This window comes from Oncorhynchus mykiss, chromosome 11 (genome assembly GCF_013265735.2).
Source record: "Oncorhynchus mykiss isolate Arlee chromosome 11, USDA_OmykA_1.1, whole genome shotgun sequence".
NCBI classification, from domain to species: domain Eukaryota; kingdom Metazoa; phylum Chordata; class Actinopteri; order Salmoniformes; family Salmonidae; genus Oncorhynchus; species Oncorhynchus mykiss.
Genome location: NC_048575.1, coordinates 17,342,763 through 17,369,309, shown reverse-complemented (window position 1 = coordinate 17,369,309; position 26,547 = coordinate 17,342,763). Strand labels below are relative to the sequence as shown.

At 43.7% G+C, this 26,547-nt stretch overlaps 2 protein-coding genes across 6 annotated transcripts; both read right to left on the bottom strand.

The window, feature by feature from the left end:
* Window positions 1-100: 100 nt before the first annotated feature.
* ezh2 (enhancer of zeste 2 polycomb repressive complex 2 subunit) lies at window positions 101-12,604 on the bottom strand. Of its 5 annotated transcripts, none has more exons than XM_036935091.1 (20): window positions 12,585-12,604; window positions 8,471-8,594; window positions 8,266-8,394; window positions 7,986-8,105; window positions 5,794-5,914; window positions 5,499-5,684; window positions 5,174-5,279; window positions 4,501-4,670; window positions 4,291-4,388; window positions 3,967-4,213; window positions 3,714-3,880; window positions 3,514-3,608; window positions 3,352-3,392; window positions 3,075-3,200; window positions 2,801-2,979; window positions 2,589-2,684; window positions 2,386-2,467; window positions 2,215-2,295; window positions 1,897-1,981; window positions 101-1,719 (listed from the first exon to the last, which is right to left on the bottom strand). In XM_036935091.1, the coding sequence occupies exons 2-20, from the start codon at window positions 8,585-8,587 to the stop codon at window positions 1,659-1,661; spliced, it is 2,307 nt and encodes a 768-aa protein (XP_036790986.1). In that variant the 5' UTR covers window positions 8,588-8,594; window positions 12,585-12,604; the 3' UTR covers window positions 101-1,658. The 5 variants fall into 5 exon arrangements, with proteins under 5 accessions (XP_036790986.1, XP_036790985.1, XP_036790983.1 ...); XM_036935090.1 differs by lacking the exon at window positions 12,585-12,604 and adding an exon at window positions 11,500-11,918; XM_036935088.1 differs by lacking the exon at window positions 12,585-12,604 and adding an exon at window positions 11,853-11,876.
* Window positions 12,605-16,868: 4,264 nt separating this feature from the next.
* On the bottom strand, window positions 16,869-26,519 carry LOC110535409 (protein disulfide isomerase family A, member 4). The gene is made up of 10 exons (XM_021620393.2): window positions 26,190-26,519; window positions 24,562-24,724; window positions 24,140-24,345; window positions 23,823-23,961; window positions 23,394-23,599; window positions 23,102-23,260; window positions 18,602-18,753; window positions 18,306-18,462; window positions 17,861-18,094; window positions 16,869-17,653 (listed from the first exon to the last, which is right to left on the bottom strand). The coding sequence occupies exons 1-10, from the start codon at window positions 26,266-26,268 to the stop codon at window positions 17,238-17,240; spliced, it is 1,911 nt and encodes a 636-aa protein (XP_021476068.1). The 5' UTR covers window positions 26,269-26,519; the 3' UTR covers window positions 16,869-17,237.
* Window positions 26,520-26,547: the final 28 nt, after the last annotated feature.

The following is a 26,547-nucleotide window of genomic DNA, read 5'->3' as shown; positions in this document are numbered from 1 at the left end:
ACGCGACTCTGAAAAGTTGTTTGTGCAAAATTACTCATTACTGAAGTGGTTTTAAAATGCATAAGGTTTGTGGTTCAGTGGTTCAAAAAAAACAATTGGACACCTTCATTTTCTCATTTTATTCTGGATCACTTTGAACAATACTCCCTGTAAAGACAGTAAAAATCAGCACCTTGGAAATCAGACAGTAGTGGTCCCGGCTAGACAACTGGAGGAAACGTTACACAACAGTCAATATATAATTTGTATAGAGCGGTTTCCCTATTCCATGACAGAAGCACCACTGTTCTATGTAGTAGGCCTATATTTCTATGAACATTCTGTAATGTCCAATCCCACTGGACGCCAGCTGGCTCTACAACTCAGGAAGTATACATCCTAAACAGATGGGTGAGATACTTGTCCTCGAGCTGCTGTATCTGCTGGTTTTCCAGTCAGACCTGGTGTAAGCTGTGACATTGAATCAATGGATCTCCCAAGAACCAGAGTTCCCCAACCCTGTACTAACATTAGCAACAAACTACTTAAAGGAGATCGGCTCCTGACTTCCATCTAAACACAACCGTCAGTCATCTAGATCTGTCTGTAGGTCTTTACAGAGCCCTCTTTCAGTTGCTGGTAAAAGTTGACAAAGTTAGTTGTAAAAACAGGAGATAAATCAGAGCAGTTCGTCCCACTGCAGGTGAAGACGTGAACATTACTTAACATTATTCAAGGCTGGTTGTATTGGTTCAAGTCTGCAGTATTCACAAGCACCAGGCATCACTAGATTATAGTAGCAGTGAGGTCTTCCCGGGACTACAAACATGGAAGCTTTCATCATCATGCATTAACCAGATTGAGGATACATCTTTATCAATAAATCAACACTTAAGGGGTCTAATCAAGTGACTATTCAGTGTTCTAACGACGAGATTCAAGGCACAGCAGAAGTGGATACCTGGGGGCATTTACAAAACATCACACCGTCTTAGTTAGCACCATCTAGAATAGAGATTGTATCAAAGCATGCCTCAGGTGGTCAATGGTCATCAAATGTTCAAAACTTGAAGAAATTAAAGACAATATAGTTTTAGGAATAAACCAGAAGTCAGAGGAAAGAAAAAAAAACAGGTAGTGCTGCTGGTCAACATGCATCGTACACTGTCACCTCAGATATCAGGCTAGTCTCAAAACAATGTTCGGGCGTTCAAGAGTGGGTCTGAGACTAAGGGGTTTGGACACTGGCTAGTGGAGGGGGAAAAGTCAGTCAGATGTTTTTAACCTGCATTTAGTCTAGCTGGTGGTCAGGGGCTAAGTAAAATGTTCAACAACCACTTGTTATGATTGAGTCAATGTGTCCATGGATTTGGATCAAGTATAAAAAGCGTAACAGAGCTAAAGAGATCCCTGCAGTGGATTTATTAAAACCTGTTTATGTGTTAGTTAGCTGTAAATGGAGGAAAGACCGTTCTAGTGACCATAGCAATGAGTCCTACATAACTCGGAACAGGAAGATTTGTTGGTAGAAAAACTATTCAAAGTGGGGAAAAAAAAGGTCTAAACTTCCCAGAATTCTTGAAGCACCCCAGGATTCCGACAATGAGTCGTTTGCGTTTCCTGAAGAGAAGAGCGTGCGTGCGTGTGTAAGGCCTTTGATCTAGAGGTAGAAGAGGGGATCATGGCATCTCCGATTCCCGCTCGATGCCGACGTACTTCAGAGCATCTGCTTGACTGTACCTGAGAGATAAGACAAGTTAGCTACAGACATCAAATCAACCACAAAGTGTGTGAGTATGCGTACGTATAAGTGTGTCAATGAGACCAAACAGGGAGCAAGTTTTAGACACCCTCCTCACGGGGTATTCAGATTGAAATGGCTGCAGACAGGCTGGTTAGTAACCCGTATATACTGACCGGTAGTCAAAGAAGAGCTCTTCTCCAGTCTGGATGGTTCTCTTAGCAAAGATCCCTATCCTGTGGTCCCCATTCACCATCATCACTGCAGAGATAAGAGACTGTTAGCACAACACAGAGGTCTTATCGGTGAAACTCTACATCAGTAACGTCTGTTGGTCCCATCTGCCGGTGTATTAGGTTATACACAACTGGCTGGATCAGCTGACATACTATACATCTAGTGGTTTAAACAGTACCGTAGCACACCTAGTCTGATCCTCTCTGGAAACAGTCACCCAAAATCAACTAATGAAAGGGATTATGGTATTGTCTGACCTTTTGCATAGCAGTTGGGGTGGACGGAATGGTTGGCGAAACGAATCTTGTTTCCTTTCCTAGTAGCATCCACTACAAAATCTGGGGTGGAGAGAGAAATAATTAGCTTTCCCTCCCACTTAGCTTATCAAAAACAGTATTTCAATACTTCTGTATGCGTGTGTGTGTTACCGTTGTTGAGGTTGAAGAGGAAGCTACACATGTATTTGTCGTAGACCTTCCCTCTGCGATCCGCCTCATCTTGGGAGATTATCTACAAGGAGGGGAGAGAAAAACACAACACGGAGAACAAAACAATTATTTTCCACAGGCTTGTACATTACACACAAGTCAAACAAAACCATCACCCTGACAGACACAGGGCCAAGCCTCACCTCCCCACAGTACTCAGAGATGAACTCATTCTTCTGAACTGGCTCTTTGATGAAGATGCCCCAGCCTGCTACATCAGACGGAGCTAGGAGCAGGTGCTGAGAGGGGGGGGGGGGGGGGGGGGGGGGGGGAATCACAAGAGTGAGCTACTGATATCAAGTGTGTGTGTGTGTGTGTGTGTGTGTGTGTGTGTGTGTGTGTGTGTGTGTGTTACCTTCTTGGCTCCCCTCTGTATGGAGCAGTTTTTACAGGAGACGTTCTTGCTGTCCCAGTGTTCAGCGGCTCCGCAGGTCAGACACAGGTCAGGGTCACACTCTCTGACCGCCAGGTAACACGGACACTGTTTAGTGTTACACTGGGCCTTACACCTGCAGCCTGGGAAACGGTTCTGACCTACCCACACAGAGAGAGAGAGAGACGATTCGAGAGTGTGGACTGGTTTGCACTGTAATTATGGATCAAAATAAACTATTAAAACATTTCCTCACACTCTGAGCTGCACTGGCAGAACTTCTCACAGAAGTTCTGAGCAGTGACACAGGGACAGGAGGAGTCACAGGGCTGGCGGGGGTGGTCACATGGCTGGTAGTTATACACGTGGTTGGACGAACCATCTACAGGGGTAGGGGTCAAGCACAGGTCAGCGCTGTCACACAAAGATAAAAACTGATAAATGAATCACAATGATTAAAAAAAACACATTCAATCACATTCTAAGATTGAGTGAGGCTGTAATGTCAGGAGAGTTCTAGAGACAATCGTCACCTTTCTTCAGTTGGATCTTCCTGCAGTGAGTGGCCCACAACCTAAAAAAGGAGATTGTGAGTAGTCTTTTCTGTGGAAGTTGACAACCAGAGCTGACTATGTCCTGCAGTCAGCCCATTACTGCACCCTGAAGTAGTCTGTCCATATTTGGGCATGGCGTACCTGTGTTTCCTCTTCTTCTTGCGAGGGGGCGTGTCTTCGTCCTCGGCCGGAGCGCGAGCGATGATACTAGACTCCTTCACTCTGAACTCATATACCTAGAGACACACCAATTACCAGACAATATACAAAATGTCTTTCCATAAAAGTCATGGGAGAGAAAGCCAGAGAAATGCATAGGTGCTGTGGTGATAAAAACAGACCTGTCTGCAGGTCTTGGTTCCTATGAGCCGTGCTATAGCGCAGTAGTTGTCGTAGTAGGTTCCGATGAGAACCCTAAAGAGTGAAGCCTCGGCTCCGCTCCAATCAACAACCTGAGGGTCACACGTCAGCTTCAACTTCACTGGAGTCTGGCACCGTGAGTTACCCTCTGGATTACATAAAAGGCAATGGTTAGTGTGTGGGTGTGTGCATAGGACTGGGTATGGTGTTTGGCTGGCGCACGTGTGTATGTACCTGAACTGCTGGTGGTCTCGTCCTTCTTGTCATCATCATCATCATCATCATCATCATCATTATCATTATCGTCGTCGTCTTTCCCCTCCTGCTCGCTGTCCGTGTCTTTGGTGTCGGTGGAGACTGTTGGTGTACTAGGCCGGCTGTTGCCGATGGGTCGTCCCCGGCGACGGCTCACTGGGCGTTTGGAAGGGGTCTTGGACCTCTCGGTTGCCATGCCGTCAGGATACTCCCTCACCAATCCATCCTAAACAACCACCACAGAACAACAGTCAGAACTGAAGGTGTCTGAGTGTGTCTGAGTGTGTGTCTGAGTGTACTTGCCTTCACCAGGTACATGTAGCACTCGTCACCACAGGGTTTACTGTCTACCAGATTCTCCATGTTCTTACGCTTATAGGTGTTAGGAGTCGCATGGAAGGCTGGAGTGAGAGATACAAAGACGAGAGAGATGAGGGGTCATAGTGAAGTCAGAGTGTTGGTGCAGAACAGTCCAAATGTGGTGAGAGAGAGTGTGTGTGTCTGTGTCCGTACACTCACGGTGCAGGAAGCAGTCGTATTTGAAGCAGCGTCGGCAGAAGAGTGTGTGGAAGGAGTGTAGACTCTGTTCCCTCTGAACGGAGCGAGCGTTGGGACCGTCCATGTTAGGAGTACACTCTGGAGGCAACGCACCAGGCAACTGGGGCTCTGTCAGCTCCTTGTACCTGATCACACACACGCCATTAGATCTGAGGCAGGACAGGAATATGTTCTACTGACACACACGGGCTGATACAATAATCGTATTATCGTGTAACCAACAATTATGGACAATAACTGAGCTAAACGAATGATCATCATAATAATTTTCATAGATTAATTTTAGTAATGGGGGTATTCAACTATATTTTCAAGTAGATATAGTTGACCCAATAGCAGTTTTTATTGTTTACATCAAGAGGGTAAAGTTGGAAATGGTTTTACAACCAGAATGGCACAGTTGAGAGAAGGTTAATTTCCAAAAGCGCCAAACATTAGTTTGAGAGACAGGGTACCACCAAAGCTGTGTTGTATTCATTAGGTATGACAAACCTCATTTGCAACTATGTACAGTACACGCTCAGAAATAAAAATCTATCATTACAATGACAATTAATTGTTACTCCAAACTCCATCATCACTGCCCTAATACACACACACTTTATATGACACACAGAGGGGTAGTTACTTTTCTCGAAGTTCCTCTGTTGAGCCCTTATCAGGGAACATTGAGGAGATGGCTTCAAAGATCTTATCAGACGGAAACTTCTTAGAGCTGTCACTGCTGCCTTGGCCTGCAAGCAGAGGACAAAGGGGTTACACACACAATTTCTACCAACAGTCACTGCGTCAGCCCACACAGGAGGGTGTAAGGAGATAGAAATTTGAAAGGACAAGGACCTAGGGAAGGGAAATAGGGGAGAGATCTGTGAGATAAAGGTTTAAGGGAATGGTTTTGGGATAGGGCCCATATCTATTCTCAGTTGGATGATAGCAGTGGCCGTCTGTCTTACTGTCAGTGTTGATCAGGGGTTCCTTTCGGGGGTCCTCGGCCAGGTGGTCCTTCGCCTCACAGAGCTCCATCTTCTCAAGCTTAAACTCCTGCTCTTCTTCATCATCATCCTCATCATCGTTGTCACTGTACTGGGTCAGGGCACCCACCAGCTCCACAAAGATCTCATCGTTGATGAAGCCGCACTCTGGAAACACAGACAGTCATTTAACATGAACACACACAACACATCCAAAAACACAAGACTTGATAATATCAAATATTTGTGTGTGTGTGCGCAAGCGTGCATGTCTTACCCCTGTCTCCGTGAACTTTGCCATCGTAGTTCTTGATGAGTTCTTCTATGAAGGTTCCGTCTTGGTCCAGAATCTCGTCTCCCATGTAAGGGATGTTGTGGAGAACCGTTTCGTCTTCTACCTACAAGGCAGACCAGGTATGTCAGGACAACTCCATTATAGTCTGTGACGTCACTATCATCAAGTCGGTACTAGACTACGCCATCGGGTTGGATAACTGTGGTTCTAGTGCACGTGTCAGAACAAGCTTAGTATTGCGTGTTTACAATGAATGTCTGCTGTAGCAGTGTGTTTACCATGAAGTTCTGCTGTAGCAGTGTGTTTACCATGAAGTTCTGCTGTAGCAGTGTGTTTACCATGAAGTTCTGCTGTAGCAGTGTGTTTACCATGAAGTTCTGCTGTAGCAGTGTGTTTACCATGAAGTTCTGCTGTAGCAGTGTGTTTACCATGAAGTTCTGCTGTAGCAGTGTGTTTACCATGAAGTTCTGCTGTAGCAGTGTGTTTACCATGAAGTTCTGCTGTAGCAGTGTGTTTACCATGAAGTTCTGCTGTAGCAGTGTGTTTACCATGAAGTTCTGCTGTAGCAGTGTGTTTACCATGAAGTTCTGCTGTAGCAGTGTGTTTACCATGAAGTTCTGCTGTAGCAGTGTGTTTACCATGAAGTTCTGCTGTAGCAGTGTGTTTAACATGAAGTTCTGCTGTAGCAGTGTGTTTACCATGAAGTTCTGCTGTAGCAGTGTGTTTACCATGAAGTTCTGCTGTAGCAGTGTGTTTACCATGAAGTTCTGCTGTAGCAGCGTGTTTACCATGAAGTTCTGCTGTAGCAGTGTGTTTACCATGAAATTCTGCTGTAGCAGTGTGTTTACCATGAAGTTCTGCTGTAGCAGTGTGTTTACCATGAAGTTCTGCTGTAGCAGTGTGTTTACCATGAAGTTCTGCTGTAGCAGTGTGTTTACCATGAAGTTCTGCTGTAGCAGTGTGTTTACCATGAAGTTCTGCTGTAGCAGTGTGTTTACCATGAAGTTCTGCTGTAGCAGTGTGTTTACCATGAAGTTCTGCTGTAGCAGTGTGTTTACCATGAAGTTCTGCTGTAGCAGTGTGTTTACCATGAAGTTCTGCTGTAGCAGTGTGTTTACCATGAAGTTCTGCTGTAGCAGTGTGTTTACCATGAAGTTCTGCTGTAGCAGCGTGTTTACCATGAAGTTCTGCTGTAGCAGCGTGTATACCATGAAGTTCTGCTGTAGCAGCGTGTTTACCATGGAGTTCTGCTGTAGCAGTGTGTTTACCATGGAGTTCTGCTGTAGCAGTGTGTTTACCATGAAGTTCTGCTGTAGCAGTATGTTTACCATGGAGTTCTGCTGTAGCAGTGTGTTTACCATGAAGTTCTGCTGTAGCAGTATGTTTACCATGAAGTTCTGCTGTAGCAGTGTGTATACCATGAAGTTCTGCTGTAGCAGTGTGTATACCATGAAGTTCTGCTGTAGCAGTGTGTTTACCATGAAGTTCTGCTGTAGCAGCGTGTTTACCATGGAGTTCTGCTGTAGCAGTGTGTTTACCATGAAGTTCTGCTGTAGCAGTGTGTTTACCATGAAGTTCTGCTGTAGCAGTGTGTATACCATGAAGTTCTGCTGTAGCAGTGTGTATACCATGAAGTTCTGCTGTAGCAGCGTGTTTACCATGAAGTTCTGTTGTAGCAGTGTGTATACCATGAAGTTCTGCTGTAGCAGCGTGTTTACCATGGAGTTCTGCTGTAGCAGTGTGTTTACCATGAAGTTCTGCTGTAGCAGTATGTTTACCATGAAGTTCTGCTGTAGCAGTGTGTATACCATGAAGTTCTGCTGTAGCAGTGTGTTTACCATGAAGTTCTGCTGTAGCAGCGTGTTTACAATGAATGTCTGCTGTAGCAGCGTGTTTACCATGAAGTTCTGCTGTAGCAGTGTGTTTACCATGAAGTTCTGCTGTAGCAGTGTGTTTACCATGAAGTTCTGCTGTAGCAGTGTGTTTACCATGAAGTTCTGCTGTAGCAGTGTGTTTACCATGAAGTTCTGCTGTAGCAGTGTGTATACCATGAAGTTCTGCTGTAGCAGTGTGTTTACCATGAAGTTCTGCTGTAGCAGCGTGTTTACCATGAAGTTCTGCTGTAGCAGTGTGTTTACCATGAAGTTCTGCTGTAGCAGTGTGTGCGTGTTTACCATGAAGTTCTGCTGTAGCGGGGACCAGGAGTACATGACAGGGACAGAGGCTACAGCGTTGAGCGTCTTCAGAGGTATCACCTGTTTGGAGAACTCAGAGAAACCACTGTCCACTGTGCACTGTAGGAGACAAGACCACACACACACACACTAGAGGACTCAGACAAGCCTCCACTGGAAAGTGAAGTGTAAAAAGTCCTAAATGGTGAAAAACAGTAAACTGGTAACGTAGATTTTCAATATCTCTGGAAAGGTGTGTGTTTGTGAAACATGCGCTGACCTCTCTGGTCCCTCGTAAGGAGCTAACAGATGTCATGATGTGAACGGGCTGGATCCTTCTGGTCTTCCACTCAGCGTTCAGGATGTCTGTCCGCTCCAGGATCCTCTGACGGTTAGAGTTAAACATACTCTGGGGGGAGAGACACTGTCAGAAACCTGTGTGTGTGTGTGAGATATATCTGTAATGTTTGTTTGTGTATATGTACCTTGACCTCATCAGCCCGTCTGAAACGTTTGAGTTGGCGTAGCCTCATGTACTCAGACTTCACCCGTCTCCTCCAACACACTGGTCCCTTCTCAGACCGCTTCCCTGTCAGCACCATGGTCAACCTGGAACACACATACACAGCTTTAGAACCATGCACAGTACAAGAGTAAAGACAAATAGCTATGGTTCTGGACTAACGGCTAAGAGTTGACATGAAAACACACAACTGAGCTTTGGACCCCATAGCTGGTCATGGAACATGTTGATAAGGGTGCATGACAGTCTCTTCAGAGTCAACGGCTGTTTCAGTTTCAATTCCCACCTCTACTCCCTTTCTACAGCTGCAATGAGACAGTCATGCCAGGCCAGTTCATAGTTATGCAAATAAGGGGAAACACCCCCAAACTAATTTCTGGTTGCATGTTTCAAATTCATTGTCCATTTACTTGGGGTAAAACATAAATCAGTCTTTGCTGGCTTCCATTACACATGCTCAGTCCCAACTAAACACAGTATTGAAGCCTCCATAATAACATCCGCGTCTCTCTGCTCGATAAGGCCTGGAGAAACGGATGCTGGAGAGGGCCCTAGTTCGAAGTCATTGGCAACAGAAATCAAATTAGAGTTGTGCGTCTGCTACGTGACTGCTGTCTAGAATAGGATGAACTTTAATGTCCCCAAGGGGAAATTGTCTTACCAACAGAGTACTGCCGTATACAAAATCGACACTGTACATTATACACTCAGGTTTTTTTTCTGCATAGTGTTTTTTCCAGCCTCCTATGTCCAAACAGTACAATTATATATATTTTATAATTTGGGGAATGGAAAAATGTTTTAGTGTAAAATTAAAATGACTAAAACCAGATATAATTACAATTGTAAAAGAGAACATGTTCTCAACTTGCCTACCTGCTTAAATAAAGGTTAAATAAAAATAAAATGTAAAAAATAAAGTACATAGAAAAGATAATGGACCTATATATTTTTTACAAGATCATCTTTGAGATCTAACAATCACCAAAATAAACACTAGTCAGTCAAATTCCCCAAATGATGCATTCAGAAGTATTTTTGTCATGGCATGGGGCACCCATTGATTTGTTATAATGTTTGAGTCACTCAGATAGCATAAGCCATGGTGAAATGTGTAGAATTTAAGGAAATCAACTTTGAAATGGCAACATGTTCTCAGCCCCATGGCACGAAATTAGCTTTAAAACAGCACCTTTTTCCTCTTAGCAAAATGTGTAGAATTGCAGGACATGAGCTTTAAAACACTACATTTTGTCACTAGCCAACAGGAGGGCCTCTAACATTTTAAGTCAGTGACTGCACCATTGGCCAAGCCCATGGTCCTACCCCCACCACCATTTTCAACCAGAAAAACCCTGCAGACTAAACATAATAAAAGCATTGCATTGTCTGTGATTGTTCAAAACAACTTACTGATCACATACTGCTAGAAAGAACACTGCCTATAGCTCTGACTAGAGGAACTATAATGTATCCTTTTCTTAATCTGCATTGATATTGTGCATCTGTCCTGCCTGGGTGGGTCTAACCCAATGGATCCCCTACCTTAAGGAAATACAGTATCCTGTGCTGCCATGAAAATCTGTTATCTTATCACAGTCACCACACTGGATGCTCATGTTTAGGGCTTTGCCACGCATAGAGGAAAGGAGTAAGACTTACTGTAGAATTACACATCACTGAAAATTATTTGTCAAATTTTTGTGTTCAACAGTTCAATACAAACATGTTCATATGTTAGATTGAAGGGCTCAATACTCAAAGATGGAGGGGACAATTAACAGTATTATAATTAAAAGGTAATAGAGAACAATAGTAAATGCGTCTCTTTTTGAAGGCACTAACTCCTCCATGGTTCGTTGAACAAAGTCTTTCAGCTATTTTTTTTTAAACAAGGTTTTTGGATAAACGCCCAAAATAAGGCCTGTGTCTGTGGTAAACACAGGTTAGGAGATCTTATACGTTTTGTTCTATGAGACAATCTTCATCAGCTAACATCACTTTGTGATTTTTGAAGCATTTATGTAATACTTAAAAAAATATATATAACGCAAATAAAGACTTTATAAAGGTAATGTTAACTGATTGATATTACCATTATAGAACTAAACGTATAAGATCTCATAAACCCGTGTTAATGTCAGACCTTATTATCGGCGTTTATTCAAAAACCCTATTCCTTCCTCATAGAAATGTCTAAACGAACCAGAGGTAAATCATTTCCGGTTTTTAGGACTACAAGCTGGCGAGTTCTATTCTGTACTAGACTAGTGCCATATTACTGGTATGTAGTGGCAAGTGGCTGAATAGCGCCCCTATTGGAAATATGAAGAACAACAAGTATATCAGAGTCGGGAAGGCTTTCACCTTTCGCTCTCAACTGCCTCGAGTGACACACATTGGACCCTAATTCTGTCATTGTTGTCATGTCAAATGTGACTAATTTTTTGATAGAATTGTAGCGAACACTAGCTAGCGGTTCTCGAGGTAGCTGACGTTAGTATCGTGCACATTTCCCAATTCAGATGTTAGCTAGCTAAATGTCCATTTCAAACCATCCTGACAAATAATTCGATTTAGCTAGCTAACTAATTTAAAAGGATGACACCGCTACACAGTTCAATAAAGTTCAATGTTGGGAGTAAACGTGTAAACCTGGTACGATTTGAAGTGAAGAAAGGAAAACCCTTCCGCGCCTCCACCGCAGACAAACACCAGTTAATTTGCAAAGTGAAGTAACGTTACACAACTGTCATCTTGCCACATTCATTGGCTGGCTAACTTATTGGCATAATTTACAAATATAACTTCCAGATCAAACAAGTGAATAAATGTATCAATTCTAACATTAACCTTCCATACCTGGCTAGCCGGTTAGCTAGCAAGCTAACTAGCGACCAAGACATAGATAGCTAGCTAACGTTACATATGTGGCTATTATTTATTTTTTCAGAGGAAAGAAGAATTGTATATTTTGACAGCATTTCCTACCTGCAGAGGGGGGTCAGTCCTCATTCAATGAAGTGACTCGGGATCTATCCGATACGCACCAAGCGAGAATCTTTCGTTGATCGGGATTGGATTACTAACGTTACTATGTTTTGTTGGCTAGCTCGTTAGCACCGAGAGAAAGGGGGAGTCGATTCACCTCGCGCGTCCTCTAGCTAGCGAACACCGGCTTGCTACGCTTCTTTCTGGTATGTACTTCCCAATGGAAATAACACGGATAGTTTGATGCGGAATTAACTTCTTGTAAAATATTATGTTTTACTGAACAGTTTCTCAATTTCTATATTTCCGCCTCAGCAACTATTCAAACGTCTCTCTCCGTCTCTTTCACTCACATTCGCCGCCCACTCGGGCCACTGCAGCTTCAACGAGCGCCAAACATACGGGCCAATCACCGCCGCCGATATTCAAGATTCTCACTACGGTGCATTGCGATGGGTCGGATTGTATCAGGGAGCTGGCCAATGATAGGCCGCGCTACAACGGGGCCCCGGAATGGGGGACATGTGGGGAAGTTTCCTTTGTTCTCTTGGTTATCAACGATACAAATGCCTAGCAAAGATGTAGATGCGAAGTGTTTACTCTATTACCTGGTGCCACATGTATGTGCAACTATTTACAATTACGACTCCTCATCATGGTAATATCATATTTAATAATCCATGAGAAAATGTGAATGTACAATTTCAGTAGATATGAGTAAATATTGGTAGCAAAACCGTTTAGTACAAAGCAATGTACTATGTGTTTTATATTGTAGAAAGGTGTATAAAGTAAATATCTTCTTTATTTTTATTCTGGTCATGGCATGTAACCTTGTTATGGTCGGGTATAGCCTCAACAGTCTAAAGTCGCTTTCTGTCATCACATTTTCTCTATATGCACTGACAGCAAAGAGCTAGGGAGGATAATTGCTTACTCATTGCGTTAACTTCCCTCTCCTCCTTCTCAAAACTCATTGAAGGAGAAGTGGCTCTCATCAAATAGATTTTGGGAAGGAGAGAGGACGCGAGGAGTAAGCAATTATTCTCCCCAGCTCTTTCCTGAGTATTCAATTGACATCTTACCCATGACAGTAAAAACGAATTATTGTTCATCCTCTTGTACATACTTTACAGCTAGGCTGAGTTTACTGACTTGTAATCATGTAGGGAGGTCGAAAAGGAGAGGGAGCCACTTTAGATTATTGAGAAGGAGCCCTCCTCTCCGCTAGGGTTATCCAGTTTACTAAGTCCCGCCCTTCTCATACGCTCATTGGTAGATGGCCCGGGATACGAATCGGCCTCGTTCAGAACAGTTCAGTTTGCTCATACAGTAATAGCAAAGATTGTTATAACTAAACCAAGATTGACCAAAACCCATCGTTTCAAATGGGAAGGAATGAGTCAGAACTAGCAAGGAGGTGGGCAGAGCCAAGCACGAGCTAGCGAGATCCTATTGGCTCATATTTCCGTTAGGGAACGCCTAGTTTGAAGTGCGCGTGTGCATTTTATAAAAATATATTTAACCTTTATTTAACTGTGAAGTGGGTGTGCGCATGAACTAAAATCGCATTTGCACTCCTAAACAATGCACTTAAAAAAAAAACTTTAGCAAAATGTAAAGTCTACAAAATTTTGTCCACTCTGTTCATAGCATATTTTAGTTTTGGGAACAGAACTGTATTGAGATCAATTGTTTCATCGATAAGAAGATAAGCAGAAAATCGGCCAAAATCCATCTCATTGCATCTTCTCCCACTGCCAGCCATGTAACGTACTTAAGTTAAAAAAAATAGTTTAATGTACCACATAAGTCGTTTTTGGGGGTGTCTGTACTTTACTATTTATATTTTTCTCTGCTTTTACTTCACTATATTCCAAAAGAAAAGGATTGTAACTTTTTACTCCATACATTTTCCCTGACATCCAAAAGTACTAAGTTACAATTTGAATGCTTAGCAGTGCAGGAAAAATATCAAATTCACACACTTATCAAGAGACTCACTAAACATGAATGCTTCCTTTGTAAATTATGTCTGAATGTTGGAGTTGCCACTACTACAACTTTGATGTAATGTCCTTAAAACAAGTCAAAATGAGGCTCAGTAGTGTGTGTGTGGCCTCCACGTGCCTGTATGACCTCCCTACAATGCCTGGGCATGCTCCTGATGAGGTGGAGGATGGTCTCCTGAGGGATCTCCTCCCAGATCTGGACTAAAGCATCCGCCAACTTCTGGACAGTCTGTGGTGCAACGGGACGTTGGTGGATGGTGCGAGACATGATGTCCCAGATGTGCTCAATTGGATTCAGGTCTGGGGAACGGGCGGGCCAGTCCATAGCATCAATGCCTTCCTCTTGCAGGAACTGCTGACAATGAGGTCACATGAGGTCTAGAGCATGAGCATATGGTATCACAAGGGGTCTGAGGATCTCATCTCGGTACCTAATGGCAGTCAGGCTACCTCTGGCGAGCACATGGAGGGCTGTGCAGCCCCCCAAAGAAATGCCACCCCACACCATGACTGACCCACCGCCAAACCGGTCATGCTGGAGGATGTTGCAGGCAGCAGAACGTTCTCCACGGCGTCTCCAGACTCTGTCACGTCTGTCACATGTGCTCAGTGTGAACCTGCTTTCATCTGTGAAGAGCACAGGGCGCCAGTGGCGAATTTGCCAATCTTGGTGTTCTCTGGCAAATGCCAAACGTCCTGCACGGTGTTGGGCTGTAAGCACAACCCCCACCTGTAGACGTCCCGCCCTCATACCACCCTAATGGAGTCTGTTTCTGACCGTTTGAGCAGACACATGCACATTTGTGGCCTGCTGGAGGTCATTTTGCAGGGCTCTGGCAGTGCTCCTCCTGCTCCTCCTTGCACAAAGGTGGAGGTAGCGGTCCTGCTGCTGGGTTGTTGCCCTCCTACGGCCTCCTCCATGTCTCCTGATGTACTGGCCTGTCTCCTGGTAGCGCCTCCATGCTCTGGACACTACGCTGACAGACACAGCAAACCTTCTTGCCACAGCTCGCATTGATGTGCCATCCTGGATGAGCTGCACTACCTGAGCCACTTGTGTGGGTTGTAGACTCCGTCTCATGCTACCAATAGAGTGAAAGCAGTGCCAGCATTCAAAAGTGACCAAAACATCAGCCAGGAAGCATAGGAACTGAGAAGTGGTCTGTGGTCACCACCTGCAGAACCACTCCTTTATTGGGGGTGTCTTGCTAATTGCCTATAATTTCCACCTGTTGTCTATTCCATTTGCACAACAGCATGTGAAATTTATTGTCAATCAGTGTTGCTTCCTAAGTGGACAGTTTGATTTCACAGAAGTGTGATTGACTTGGAGTTACATTGTGTTGTTTAAGTGTTCCCTTTATTTTTTTGAGCAGTGTACAGTTGAAGTTTACATACACGTTAACCAAATACATTTAAACTCTAAAAATTCCCTGTCTTAGGTCAGTTAGGATCACCACTGTATTTTAAGAATGTGAAATGTCAGAATAATAGTAGAGATAATGATTTATTTTAGATTGGATTTCTTTCATCACATTCCTAGTGGGTCAGAAGTTTACATCCATGGGCCAAGGAATGGGCCAAAATACCAGCAACAGAGTGTGAAAACCTTGTGAAGACTTACAGAAAACGTTTGACCTCTGTCATTGCCAACAAAGGGTATATAACAAAGTATTGAGATAAACTTTTGTTATTGAGCAAATACATATTTTCCACCATAATTTGCAAATAAATTCATTAGAAATCCTACAATGTGATTTTCTGGATTTTTTTTCTCATTTTGTCTGTCATAGTTGAAGTGTACCTATGATAAAAATTACAGGCCTCTCTCATCTTTTTAAGAGGGAGAACTTGCACAATTGGTGGCTGACTAAATACTTTTTTGCCCCACTGTACATCCACAGGTACACCTCCAATTGACTCAAATGATCAATTAACCTATCACGCTTCCTTACTCAAGAAAACAAAAAAAAGAGACCATGTTTATATGCCGCGTTATTAACTCAATTATATATTTTTTACATTGTTCACAAACATTTCCGATATGTGACATGTATTAATGCCAAAATAACATGCAAAACAGGCAAGACCCCCCCAAAATATATATTTATATGTTTTTGCAAAAAATGTGGGTCTCAAAACAGGTGGGGCTCTGCCTTTCTCAATGTCATTGAAAAAAACAGAAGAGTCAAAGATATTTTTTTCCTCACATGCGTTCCGAATTTAAAAGTAATCCTCAAAGTAATCTTGTTCTTTGAAAGTATCTAATCGGATTACAATAGTTTTGCTGGTAACGTAACAGATTAGTTCATTTTTTTGTAATCCCTTACATGTTACAGATTACATGTAATTTATGGTCGGGGATTAACGGATTACATGACCCTCCCCCATTTTCCATCAGGTAACTATTGTGTAAATTTCATCCACTCCCTAAAGGAAACATGAGTGTTACCATTCATCACACATACTCAATCTGAAACCATAATATGTGGACATTGTACAATCAGTGAGAACCTCGTATTACATGAATATATAGCTACTGTACACCGTGCAAATTGGTTGTTTGTCATGTCTTTGGTCACATTCGTGTGGGTCAAACAAATTGGTTGACAATGGAGCCTCACACAATGCAGGAAATCCCTGCAGGATGAGCAACTGTAGACAACTGCAGTCAAAACGTAATTTTTTATCACAATTTTTGTAAGGTTAATGCAGTTAACCTGGACAATTTTATCCCCAAAATAGGTGGTCACCACCTTTCAAAGTGATCCAGTCGAAAGCAGCCATTGAGATGAGAACATGCAAGACTGCACTCTGCCACACAGAGTATCTGCACATGTGCAAGTGCCACACAGCAACTATGATACCAAAACAGCTCAACCCTCCTGGTTGTTGCAGAGATTGACTCACTAGTTTGTCGTGCATCTAGGTATTCTCGCAGTCTACCTTTAAACCTGACCTATGACCTGACCCATCACCTTACGCATTAAATGCCCCAGTTACAGGAATGGACATCCCCAAAAATTGATACAACACATACATGGAGCCTAGCCTCCCACACATCTGTCCAACAGTAAAGCTAAATAGAAAACAATGCTTTTTTTTATAAAACTTGAAATAAAATGTAGTAAAGTGGATCTAAAAACAATTCATCTTAATAGTATAATAACCTCTAATCAGGGAATGATTTAGAAGGGGTGCAATTAATTCAGGTAGATCAGAAAACCAGCAGGCTCAAGGCCTTGTAGGGTAGAGATGAATACTCCCATCCTATATAAAAGGACAGACATTCCTTCATTTTGCTTTCACCCATCCTCAGTACAGCTGACAAGGAGAATAATTATGCACCCCACACAACACAGTTCATGTTTTATTTGAAAACGCTTAGAACTCAGTGCTTACATGCTTTCAGACATGGAAAACAAAAGCAGAATCTCTTGATTTGAACAGAAAGATTTTACATGTGGTACATTAGAGAAACTCAGTAACAGCCCTCTGTGGGGACACTAAAATCAACTCCGACCCCCTAAACACTAGGCCCTAGTGGAGATCTGAGATGGTTGGATACATATGGTGGTAGCGCCATCTTGCACATAGGTGGCTAGGGTGTAGGGGCTAGGAAGGGTTGATTTGGAATTGACAGTCTGCCCTCGGCTCCTCCAGGGCACCTGGAATGTGTAGTCTCTACACTGGCATGGTTAAAGTTCTTAGCTACTCAGAAAGAGATTAAAGTTCATCTTTGCTCTGTGATAACTGTGTGGCGTGCTGTTCCAAGAACTTACTAAATCCTTCTATGGTTCTATCCCCACCCTCAAATTTGATTGGGCTCTGCTTGCTGTTGCTAGGTGCAAAGTAGATGGTAGGGAAGCCCTCTGTTTTATAGCTGTCGTGAGGCACGTCATTAGCCGTGGCATCCATTTTGGCAATGACCAGGTTCTTCTCGTTCTTGTATTTTTTGCCTAGGGCGGTGTAGTCAGGGTCCAGCTTCTTGCAGTGACCGCACCACGGGGCGTAGAACTCGATCAGGACGTCTTTCTTGGTATCCATGACAATGTCGTCAAAGGTCTTTCCAACCACTACCTTCACAGGGCCTTTGTTGTTCTTGGGCACCGGCTGGGATTTGATGACGGGCTTCAGTTTGCCTACAGAGAGGGAGAGACAAGAATGGACACACATGGTGACCAATGGACACTAATGTATAGTCCATTACACAACATTGGCAAAGACCTGTCACATACGGATGATATTTGGCTGGCTGCAGACAAGGTACTCAAGGTTAATATGTAACTCAATACAACATCTTGTGGTTTAAAGTCGTGACATTTTATAACAATTGCTGTAAAGCTCACCTTTCTTAAAGGCCATGATGAATTCCCTCAGCACCTCAGAGTCAAACTCCTCAGGCTCCATGGCAAACTTCTTGCCACCATCTGCCAGAATCCCCACATTGACTTCCTCCCCGCTGTCGCTGAGCCCCAGGCTCTTCAGCTCATCTGAATAGTCCTCCTCGTCAGCGATTGCAAAGGTGTATTCCGGGAAATCCTTGGCCACCTCCAGAACCTTGCTCCTCCAGAATTGGGTGGCTAGAACAGAAATAGGAGTTATCAGACACGATGCATGAGATGAGCTGCAATTAACACCGCCAAGGTTGTCCAACCGCCAGTCCTGGAGGAGAGCTACTGGTAGTGCAGGCTTTTGTTCCAGCTCTTCAGCATGTCAAGAAAGGTATTATGGAAGCTATGCAGCTTTAGACAATATTCACAATCTAGGAAATAAGGGGTTGACGACACTTGCCTTTCCTGAAGTCGAAGCCGAAGTCCACACCGTAGTAGACAACGACCAGCGGTCTCTTAGTGTAGCGTTTAGCATCGTTGCTCTGTTTCCTGTGACCCACCAGTGGCAGGATGTGTTTCTTAAAAAAGTCCTGCACCTCAGACACCTCTGTGGAGTCCTGAAAAGGAGAGAGGCCAGGTTATGAGATCATACATTAAAACATGCACAAATAATTTCAGCATTTTCTTAGGTCAGGAGAGCATGCTTCATTGAAGTCTACTTGAGGTTAGACAAACACACCTTGTGGACAGACTTACTTTGATGGTGAGCGTGTGTGAAGCTTTCTCATACTTGGACCTGAACTTCTCAGGCTGCACCATAACGACCTGGCCGGGGGAGGCATTGAGGAGCTTGGCCAAGTCTGAACTGAAGGTATGGAGGAACTTGAAGTCCTCTCTAAGAACATGACCTGGGAGGACAGATAGGAGGGGAACACAGTACAATCACTATTGATCCCCTTTAGAAAGCCTCACCAGGAGCGCAGGAATTTCTTATACACCCTCAATACTAAACATATAGCATGCTATGTGTAGTCACTAAGGGTTTGTACAGACCGTGGCAAGTATTTATTTTCAAGGACCATCAATTTTTAAAAGTTCATCGCCACAACCTTCTGGGGAACCTTACAAGTTCTACTCAATGTTGTTTTGTAGGGCTGTCCCAGACAAAAACATAAATAAACAAATATTAAAATGTGGAGTTCCCTATATAGACACACCCTACGTTTGAAGAAAATCTATACTGTAGGTAGGCTACTGAGCTCATCTTATGCTTTAAGCACACTGATTAAATAATCAAGACACAAATGACAGGGAGCAAGAGATCAAGATAGCCTAAACAGAAGAATGGTGTATATACAGTGCCTTGCGAAGTATTTGGCCCCCTTGAACTTTGCGACCTTTTGCCACATTTCAGGCTTCAAACAAAGATATAAAACTATTTTTTTGTGAAGAATCAACAACAAGTGGGACACAATCATGAAGTGGAACGACATTTATTGGATATTTCAAACTTTAACAAATCAAAAACTGAAAAATTGGGCGTGCGAAATTATTCAGCCCCTTTACTTTCAGTGCAGCAAACTCTCCAGAAGTTCAGTGAGGATCTCTGAATGATCCAATGTTGACCTAAATGACTAATGATGATAAATACAATCCACCTGTGTGTAATCAAGTCTCCGTATAAATGCACCTGCACTGTGATAGTCTCAGAGGTCCGTTAAAAGCGCAGAGAGCATCATGAAGAACAAGGAACACACCAGGCAGGTCCGAGATACTGTTGTGAAGAAGTTTAAAGCCGGATTTGGATACAAAAAGATTTCCCAAGCTTTAAACATCCCAAGGAGCACTGTGCAAGCGATAATATTGAAATGGAAGGAGTATCAAACCACTGCAAATCTACCAAGACCTGGCCGTCCCTCTAAACTTTCAGCTCATACAAGGAGAAGACTGATCAGAGATGCAGCCAAGAGGCCCATGATCACTCTGGATGATCTACAGCTGAGGTGGGAGACTCTGTCCATAGGACAACAATCAGTCGTATATTGCACAAATCTGGCCTTTATGGAAGAGTGGCAAGAAGAAAGCCATTTCTTAAAGATATCCATAAAATATGTCGTTTAAAGTTTGCCACAAGCCACCTGGGAGACACACCAAACATGTAGAAGGTGCTCTGGTCAGATGAAACCAAAATTGAACTTTTTGGCAACAATGCAAAGCGTTATGTTTGGCGTAAAAGCAACACAGCTGAACACACCATCCCCACTGTCAAACATGGTGGTGGCAGCATCATGGTTTGGGCCTGCTTTTCAGGGACAGGGAAGATGGTTAAAATTGATGGGAAGATGGAGCCAAATACAGGACCATTCTGGAAGAACCTGATGGAGTCTGCAAAAGACCTGAGACTGGGACGGAGATTTGTCTTCCAACAAGACAACGATCCAAAATCTACAATGGAATGGTTCAAAAATAAACATATCCAGGTGTTAGAATGGCCAAGTCAAAGTCCAGACCTGAATCCAATTGAGAATCTGTGGAAAGAACTGAAAACTGCTGTTCACAAATGCTCTCCATCCAACCTCACTGAGCTCGAGCTGTTTTGCAAGGAGGAATGGGGAAAAAATGTCAGTCTCTCGATGTGCAAAACTGATAGAGACATACCCCAAGCGACTTACAGCTGTAATCGCAGCAAAAGGTGGCGCTACAAAGTATTAACTTAAGGGGGCTGAATAATTTTGCACGCCCAATTTTTTAGTTTTTGATTTGTTAAAAAGGTTTGAAATATCCAATAAATGTCGTTCCACTTCATGATTGTGTCCCACTTGTTGTTGATTCTTCACAAAAAAAATACAGTTTTATATCTTTATGTTTGAAGCCTGAAATGTGGCAAAAGGTCGCAAAGTTCAAGGGGGCCGAATACTTTCGCAAGGCACTGTGTGTGTGTGTATATATATATATAATGTATGTGTGTGTATATGTGTATGTATGTGTGTGTATATATATACATACATATACACACAAAAATAACTGTCCCCGAACCTCGTCCAGCTGGCCTTGGCAGATTCTGCCAGTAAGCTCCTGAAGTTACCAGTAGGTAATGGCTACAGGGGTCATCAAATTTTTCAATTTAGAACACCAATTTATCTTACCATTTCTACCAAACTGCATGCCAGTTATGATTGTCATATGCACATTCCCATGTAACAGTTACATTTCATATACAATGCTCAAAAAAATAAAGGGAACACTTAAACACAATGCAACTCCAAGTCAATCACACTTCTGTGAAATCAAACTGTCCACTTAGGAAGCAACACTGATTGACAAATTTCACATGCTGTTGTGCAAATGGAAGACACAACAGATGGAAATTATAGGCAATTAGCAAGACACCCCCAATAAAGGAGTGGTTCTGCAAGTGGTGACCACAGACCACTTCTCAGATCCTATGCTTCCTGGCTGATGTTTTGGTCACTTTTGAATGCTGGTGGTGCTTTCACTCTAGTGGTAGCATGAGACGGAGTCTACAACCCACACAAGTGGCTCAGGTAGTGCAGCTCATCCAGGATGGCACATCAATGCGAGCTGTGGCAAGAAGGTTTGCTGTGTCTGTCAGCGTAGTGTCCAGAGCATGGAGGCGCTACCAGGAGACAGGCCAACAACCCAGCAGCAGGACCGCTACCTCCGCCTTTGTGCAAGGAGGAGCACTGCCAGAGACCTGCAAAATGACCTCCAGCAGGCCACAAATGTGCATGTGTCTGCTCAAACGGTCAGAAACAGACTCCATGAGGGTGGTATGAGGGCCCGACGTCCACAGGTGGGGGTTGTGCTTACAGCCCAACACCATGCAGGACGTTTGGCATTTGCCAGAGAACACCAAGATTGGCAAATTCGCAACTGGCACCCTATGCTCTTCACAGATGAAAGCAGGTTCACACTGAGCACATGTGACAGATGTGACAGAGTCTGGAGACGCTGTGGAGAACGTTCTGCTGCCTGCAACATCCTCCAGCATGACCGGTTTGGCGGTGGGTCAGTTGTGGAGTGGCATTTCTTTGGGGGGCCGCACAGCCCTCTATGTGCTTGCCAGAGGTAGCCTGACTGCCATTAGGTACCGAGATGAGATCCTCAGACCCCTTGTGAGACCATATGCTGGTGCGGTTGGCTCTGGGTTCCTCCTAATGCAAGACAATGCTAGACCTCATATGGCTGGAGTGTGTCAGCAGTTCCTGCAAGAGGAAGGCATCGATGCTATGGACTGTCCCGCCCGTTCCCCAGACCTGAATCCAATTGAGCACATCTGGGATATCATGTCTCGCTCCATCCACCAACGCCACGTTGCACCACAGACTGTCCAGGAGTTGGCAGATGCTTTTGTCCAGGAGTTGGCGGAAGCTTTAGTCCAGGTCTGGGAGGAGATCCCTCAGGAGACCATCCGCCACCTCATCAGGAACATGCCCAGGCGTTGTAGGGAGGTCATACAGGCACGTGGAGGCCACACACACTACTGAGCCTCATTTTGACTTGTTTTAAGGACATTACATTAAAGTTGGATCAGCCTGTAGTGTGGTTTTCCACTAATTTTGAGTGAGACTCCAAATCCAGACCTCCATGGGTCGATAAATTTGATTTCCATTGATAATTTGTGTGATTTTGTTGTCAGCACATTCAACTTTGTAAAGAAAAAAGTATTTAATAAGAATATTTCATTCATTCAGATCTAGGATGTGTTATTTTAGTGTTCCCTTTATTTTTTTGAGCAGTGTGTAATACCGTCTTCGTATCTGAAAATCATCATGTGGTTAATCAAAATTCTAAAAGTAACTATTGTAAAAATAGCCTCCAGAAAGCCAACAAATATAAACAGTGTAGCCTGCCGGTAGAAAATATCCTGATAAAAATAAATATCCTATGAATCACATTGGCTACGCATGGCCTGTCTACAAGGAACTTTAAACATTGTATCAACTAGGTCCAGCCTGAAGCTGGTGCTAGCAAACTTGCAATATTGTATAGAATATTCTGGGCCCTCAGAGTTTCCTGTACCAGTGAGCTCTGGACTGACATAGCTGTAGGCTATTTGTGCAAGGGATAAGAAGTGATCAGGTAGGCCTATTCTATTACTTTTCCACCGGATCAGAGCATGACAATGTCAGATTTTCAAGGTGTTCCAGTACCAAATTCAAGTACTTGACGCACCTTGTGTGCACCCTGCACTGTACACCAAAGCATTGTTAATAAAAATGATTGAATACTTACAGGCCTCTAGGTAGAGGTCGTAGGTCGTATCCTGCTCCGAGGAAAACACACCCACTATGACAGCATCGTCACCATCTTTGATAAACTCTGACACCTGTTTCACCATCTGCACCTGCTTGGAGGGAGGCCCTGCCTGCTCGCTCATATAGTCAACAATTCCTACACAGAGAGAACACAGAATAGTTAGAACACTTGGCTATATCATTACAATGGTACACGTCCTAAAATCCATAATGTTAGCAGATATATTTAGTTATTGGGGAGTGTCTGAAAGTCTGAAGTGTGGACATACCACTCTTCTCTCTGGGTCCGTTGTAGTCGAAGGCCTTCCCCTTCCTGAAGATCTTGAGGGTGGGGTACCCCGACACCCCGAAACGGATGGCAATGTCCTTCTCCTGGGTGGCGTCTACCTTGGCCAGGGGGATGGGAGGAGAGCGCTGGCTCAGGTCCTTGGCTGCCTTCTCATACTCTGGAGCCAGCTGCTTACAGTGGCCACACCTGGAGGGACAGTTAAAACAGCACCATAACGCTTCGTTAGGCAGGAACAGTCATGAAGCTTCATATAAAGCTATTTTATCACCTCCACTCCTTTACTAGACAGAAAACACAAAGTGATATATTTCATGCGTCAGACCAGTGCAGGTGAAGAGGAGACAAGGACATGAAGTGACTAGATCATTGAGATGCATCCTAAACGTTGTCTGGAGGTGGATTGACTGACCATGGGGCGTAGAACTCCACCAGGATGATGTCAGCGTTGTTGACCACATCGTCAAAGCTGTCCTTGGTCAGCACCAGGGTTGCCTCAGGAGGGGGCTTCCAGTCTGGCTGGGCCACCTCCTTCACTTGAGCCACAATGGCTGAAACACAACCACAGTTATAACATTACCAATGCTACTAAAAATGAAACTAAGATAGTAGCCTGTGTACCAGTCTGTTTCCGCTTTAGTCAAACAAGGCCAAGATGTACTAGCGTAGTCAAATATTGAAACAGAGACAGCCAGGCTACCAGCTCAGTCTTGTTAGTGGTTGTCCTACCCTGCTCATTCTTGGCACCATCATACTCCACAGGCTCCCCCTTCTTCATGATCTTGAAGGTGGGATATCCCGACACCTCAAATCTACTTGCTAAGGAACTGGACTTCGTCGCATCCACCTTGGCCACAGGGATAGGGGGGTCATTCTCTTTCAGACTCTGGGCGATCTTCTCATACTCAGAAGCAAACTGCTTACAGTGGCCACACCTGGGAGAGGGGAGGAGAACAGATTAGAGAAGTGCCAATCAAGGGGGAAATGATTTCAATGGTGCATATATCCCATGCATTTGAGATGAAGGCCTTCCGGTTTTCACACCTCATTTTCGGCTACCAAGAGCTGCACAACAGATGTGGATGGACACGTCGCCAATGACTGACAAATATTGACTTCTTATTGTCAACTCTCCCTTTACGCAAACTTACCATGGGGCATAGAACTCTACCAGCACAGTGTCCTTGCCCTCCATGAACGTGTCAAAGTTGTTGTCGGTCAGGACCAACACTCCGTTCTCATCCTTCACCTCTGTTCCATCATCTTCATCCTCTTCATCGTCACTGTCATCAACCTCATCGACTTCTGCTACATCTGCAAACATCATTGATAACACTGAAATCAACAGAACATCTAGCAACAAGTCAGGACAGCGCAGTTGGGTTTGCGTTGCAACAAAACCTAGTTCTCAAACCCAGGGGAGCTTACAGCAGGCCCACCATTTGGGTTCTCAGCTGAAAGCATGGAACATACAATGAACAAAAATAAATGCAACATGCAACAATTTCTAAGATTTTGAGTTTGAGTTCCTTCTACTGTATGAACTGCAAATTGAAATAAATTCATTAGGCCCCAATCTATGGATTTCACAGATCTGTTGGTCACAGATCCCTTTAAAAAATTGTATGGTGGATCATAAAACCAGTCAGTATCTGGTGTGACCATTTCAGGATCTCACAGTATCTGTGCACTCAAATTTCCATTGATAAAATGCAACTGTTTGTTGTCCATTGCTTATGCCTGCCCATACCCCCACCGTGGGACACTCTGTTCACAACATCAGCAACCTTCTCACCCACACAACACCATACACGCCGTCTGCATTCTGCCCATTACAGTTGAAACCGTGATTCATCTGTGAAAAGCACACTTCTCCAGCATGCCATTGGCCATCGAAGGTGAGCATTTGCCCACTGAAGTCAGTTAGGTGAGGACGACGAGCACGTAGATGAGCTTCCCTGAGACTGTTTGACAGTTTGTGCAGAAATTCTTTGGTTGTGCAAACCCACAGTTGTATCAGCTGTCCGGGTTGCTTGCCAGACGATCCCACACATGAAGAAGCCAGCTGTAGTCCTGGGCTGGCATGGTTACACATGTTCTGCAGTTTGGACATACTGCCAAATTCTCTAAAATGTTGGAAGCGGCTTATTGAAGCGAAATTAACATTAAATTATCTGGCAACAGCTCTCGTGAAATTCCTGCAGTCAGCATGCCAAATCGCACACTCCCTCAACTTGAGACATCTGTGGCATTGTGTTGTGTGACAAAACTGCACATTTTAGAGTGGCCTTTTATTTTCCCCAGCACAAGGTGCACCTGTGTATTGGTATTGATATACCACACCTGTCCGGTGGATGGATTACACTGAGTACAGTAATTGTATCTTTAGTATTAGAAATGTTTGTCATTCCTATAGCAGTTAAGTTCCTAATCTTTCCAAAACTGTATCGCGTGCAGGGTGTATTTGCGTTTAAACTGAGCATTTGTGCAGCGTCGGGGCACTTTCCTCACAAGGTTAAATACATGGGATGTCCAATGACCCAATGTTATGCAATTAGTCATGATAAGAGCTAAACAAAACCACGCTGTAACGTTACGGAGTATGCACAACATTCTATAAAAGCTAGCCAGCAGTTAATAATTAGCTAGCTAGTCACCCAACTAGCTCGCGAATACGAGCTGACTGGCTAATTATAACGACAGAAGAAGCCAGCTAGCTAGCGTGTACACGAACTGGCAAACTTAATTCATTACTAGTTAACGTTAGCTAACTACTTACCATCTTCTTCACATTGGATAACAGTGGCAAAGTGGGCAACGCCAAGCAAGACAATTAGCAGCAGCGCTATCTTTCTCATTGTCAGGTTTTCCAATGGGATGCTAACCGTGTAACGAGTGAGACTTCTCCCTTTAAGCTAGTAACTGATGAATATAATCACATGGGTCTATTATTAGAAATCTCCGTAGCGCTTGATCATTCCTGAAGTGAAGTTAAACTGATCTTTGGCTTGTGGCTTCATACAAACTAGAAAGACTTCAGAAATCACGCTCCCCACCTCCCGAAATTGAATTTGTCTGACTTGCCGCGTTCTAATTGGCTGTCATCGTCGGTTTTCCTCCAATTGCGTACCGCCACT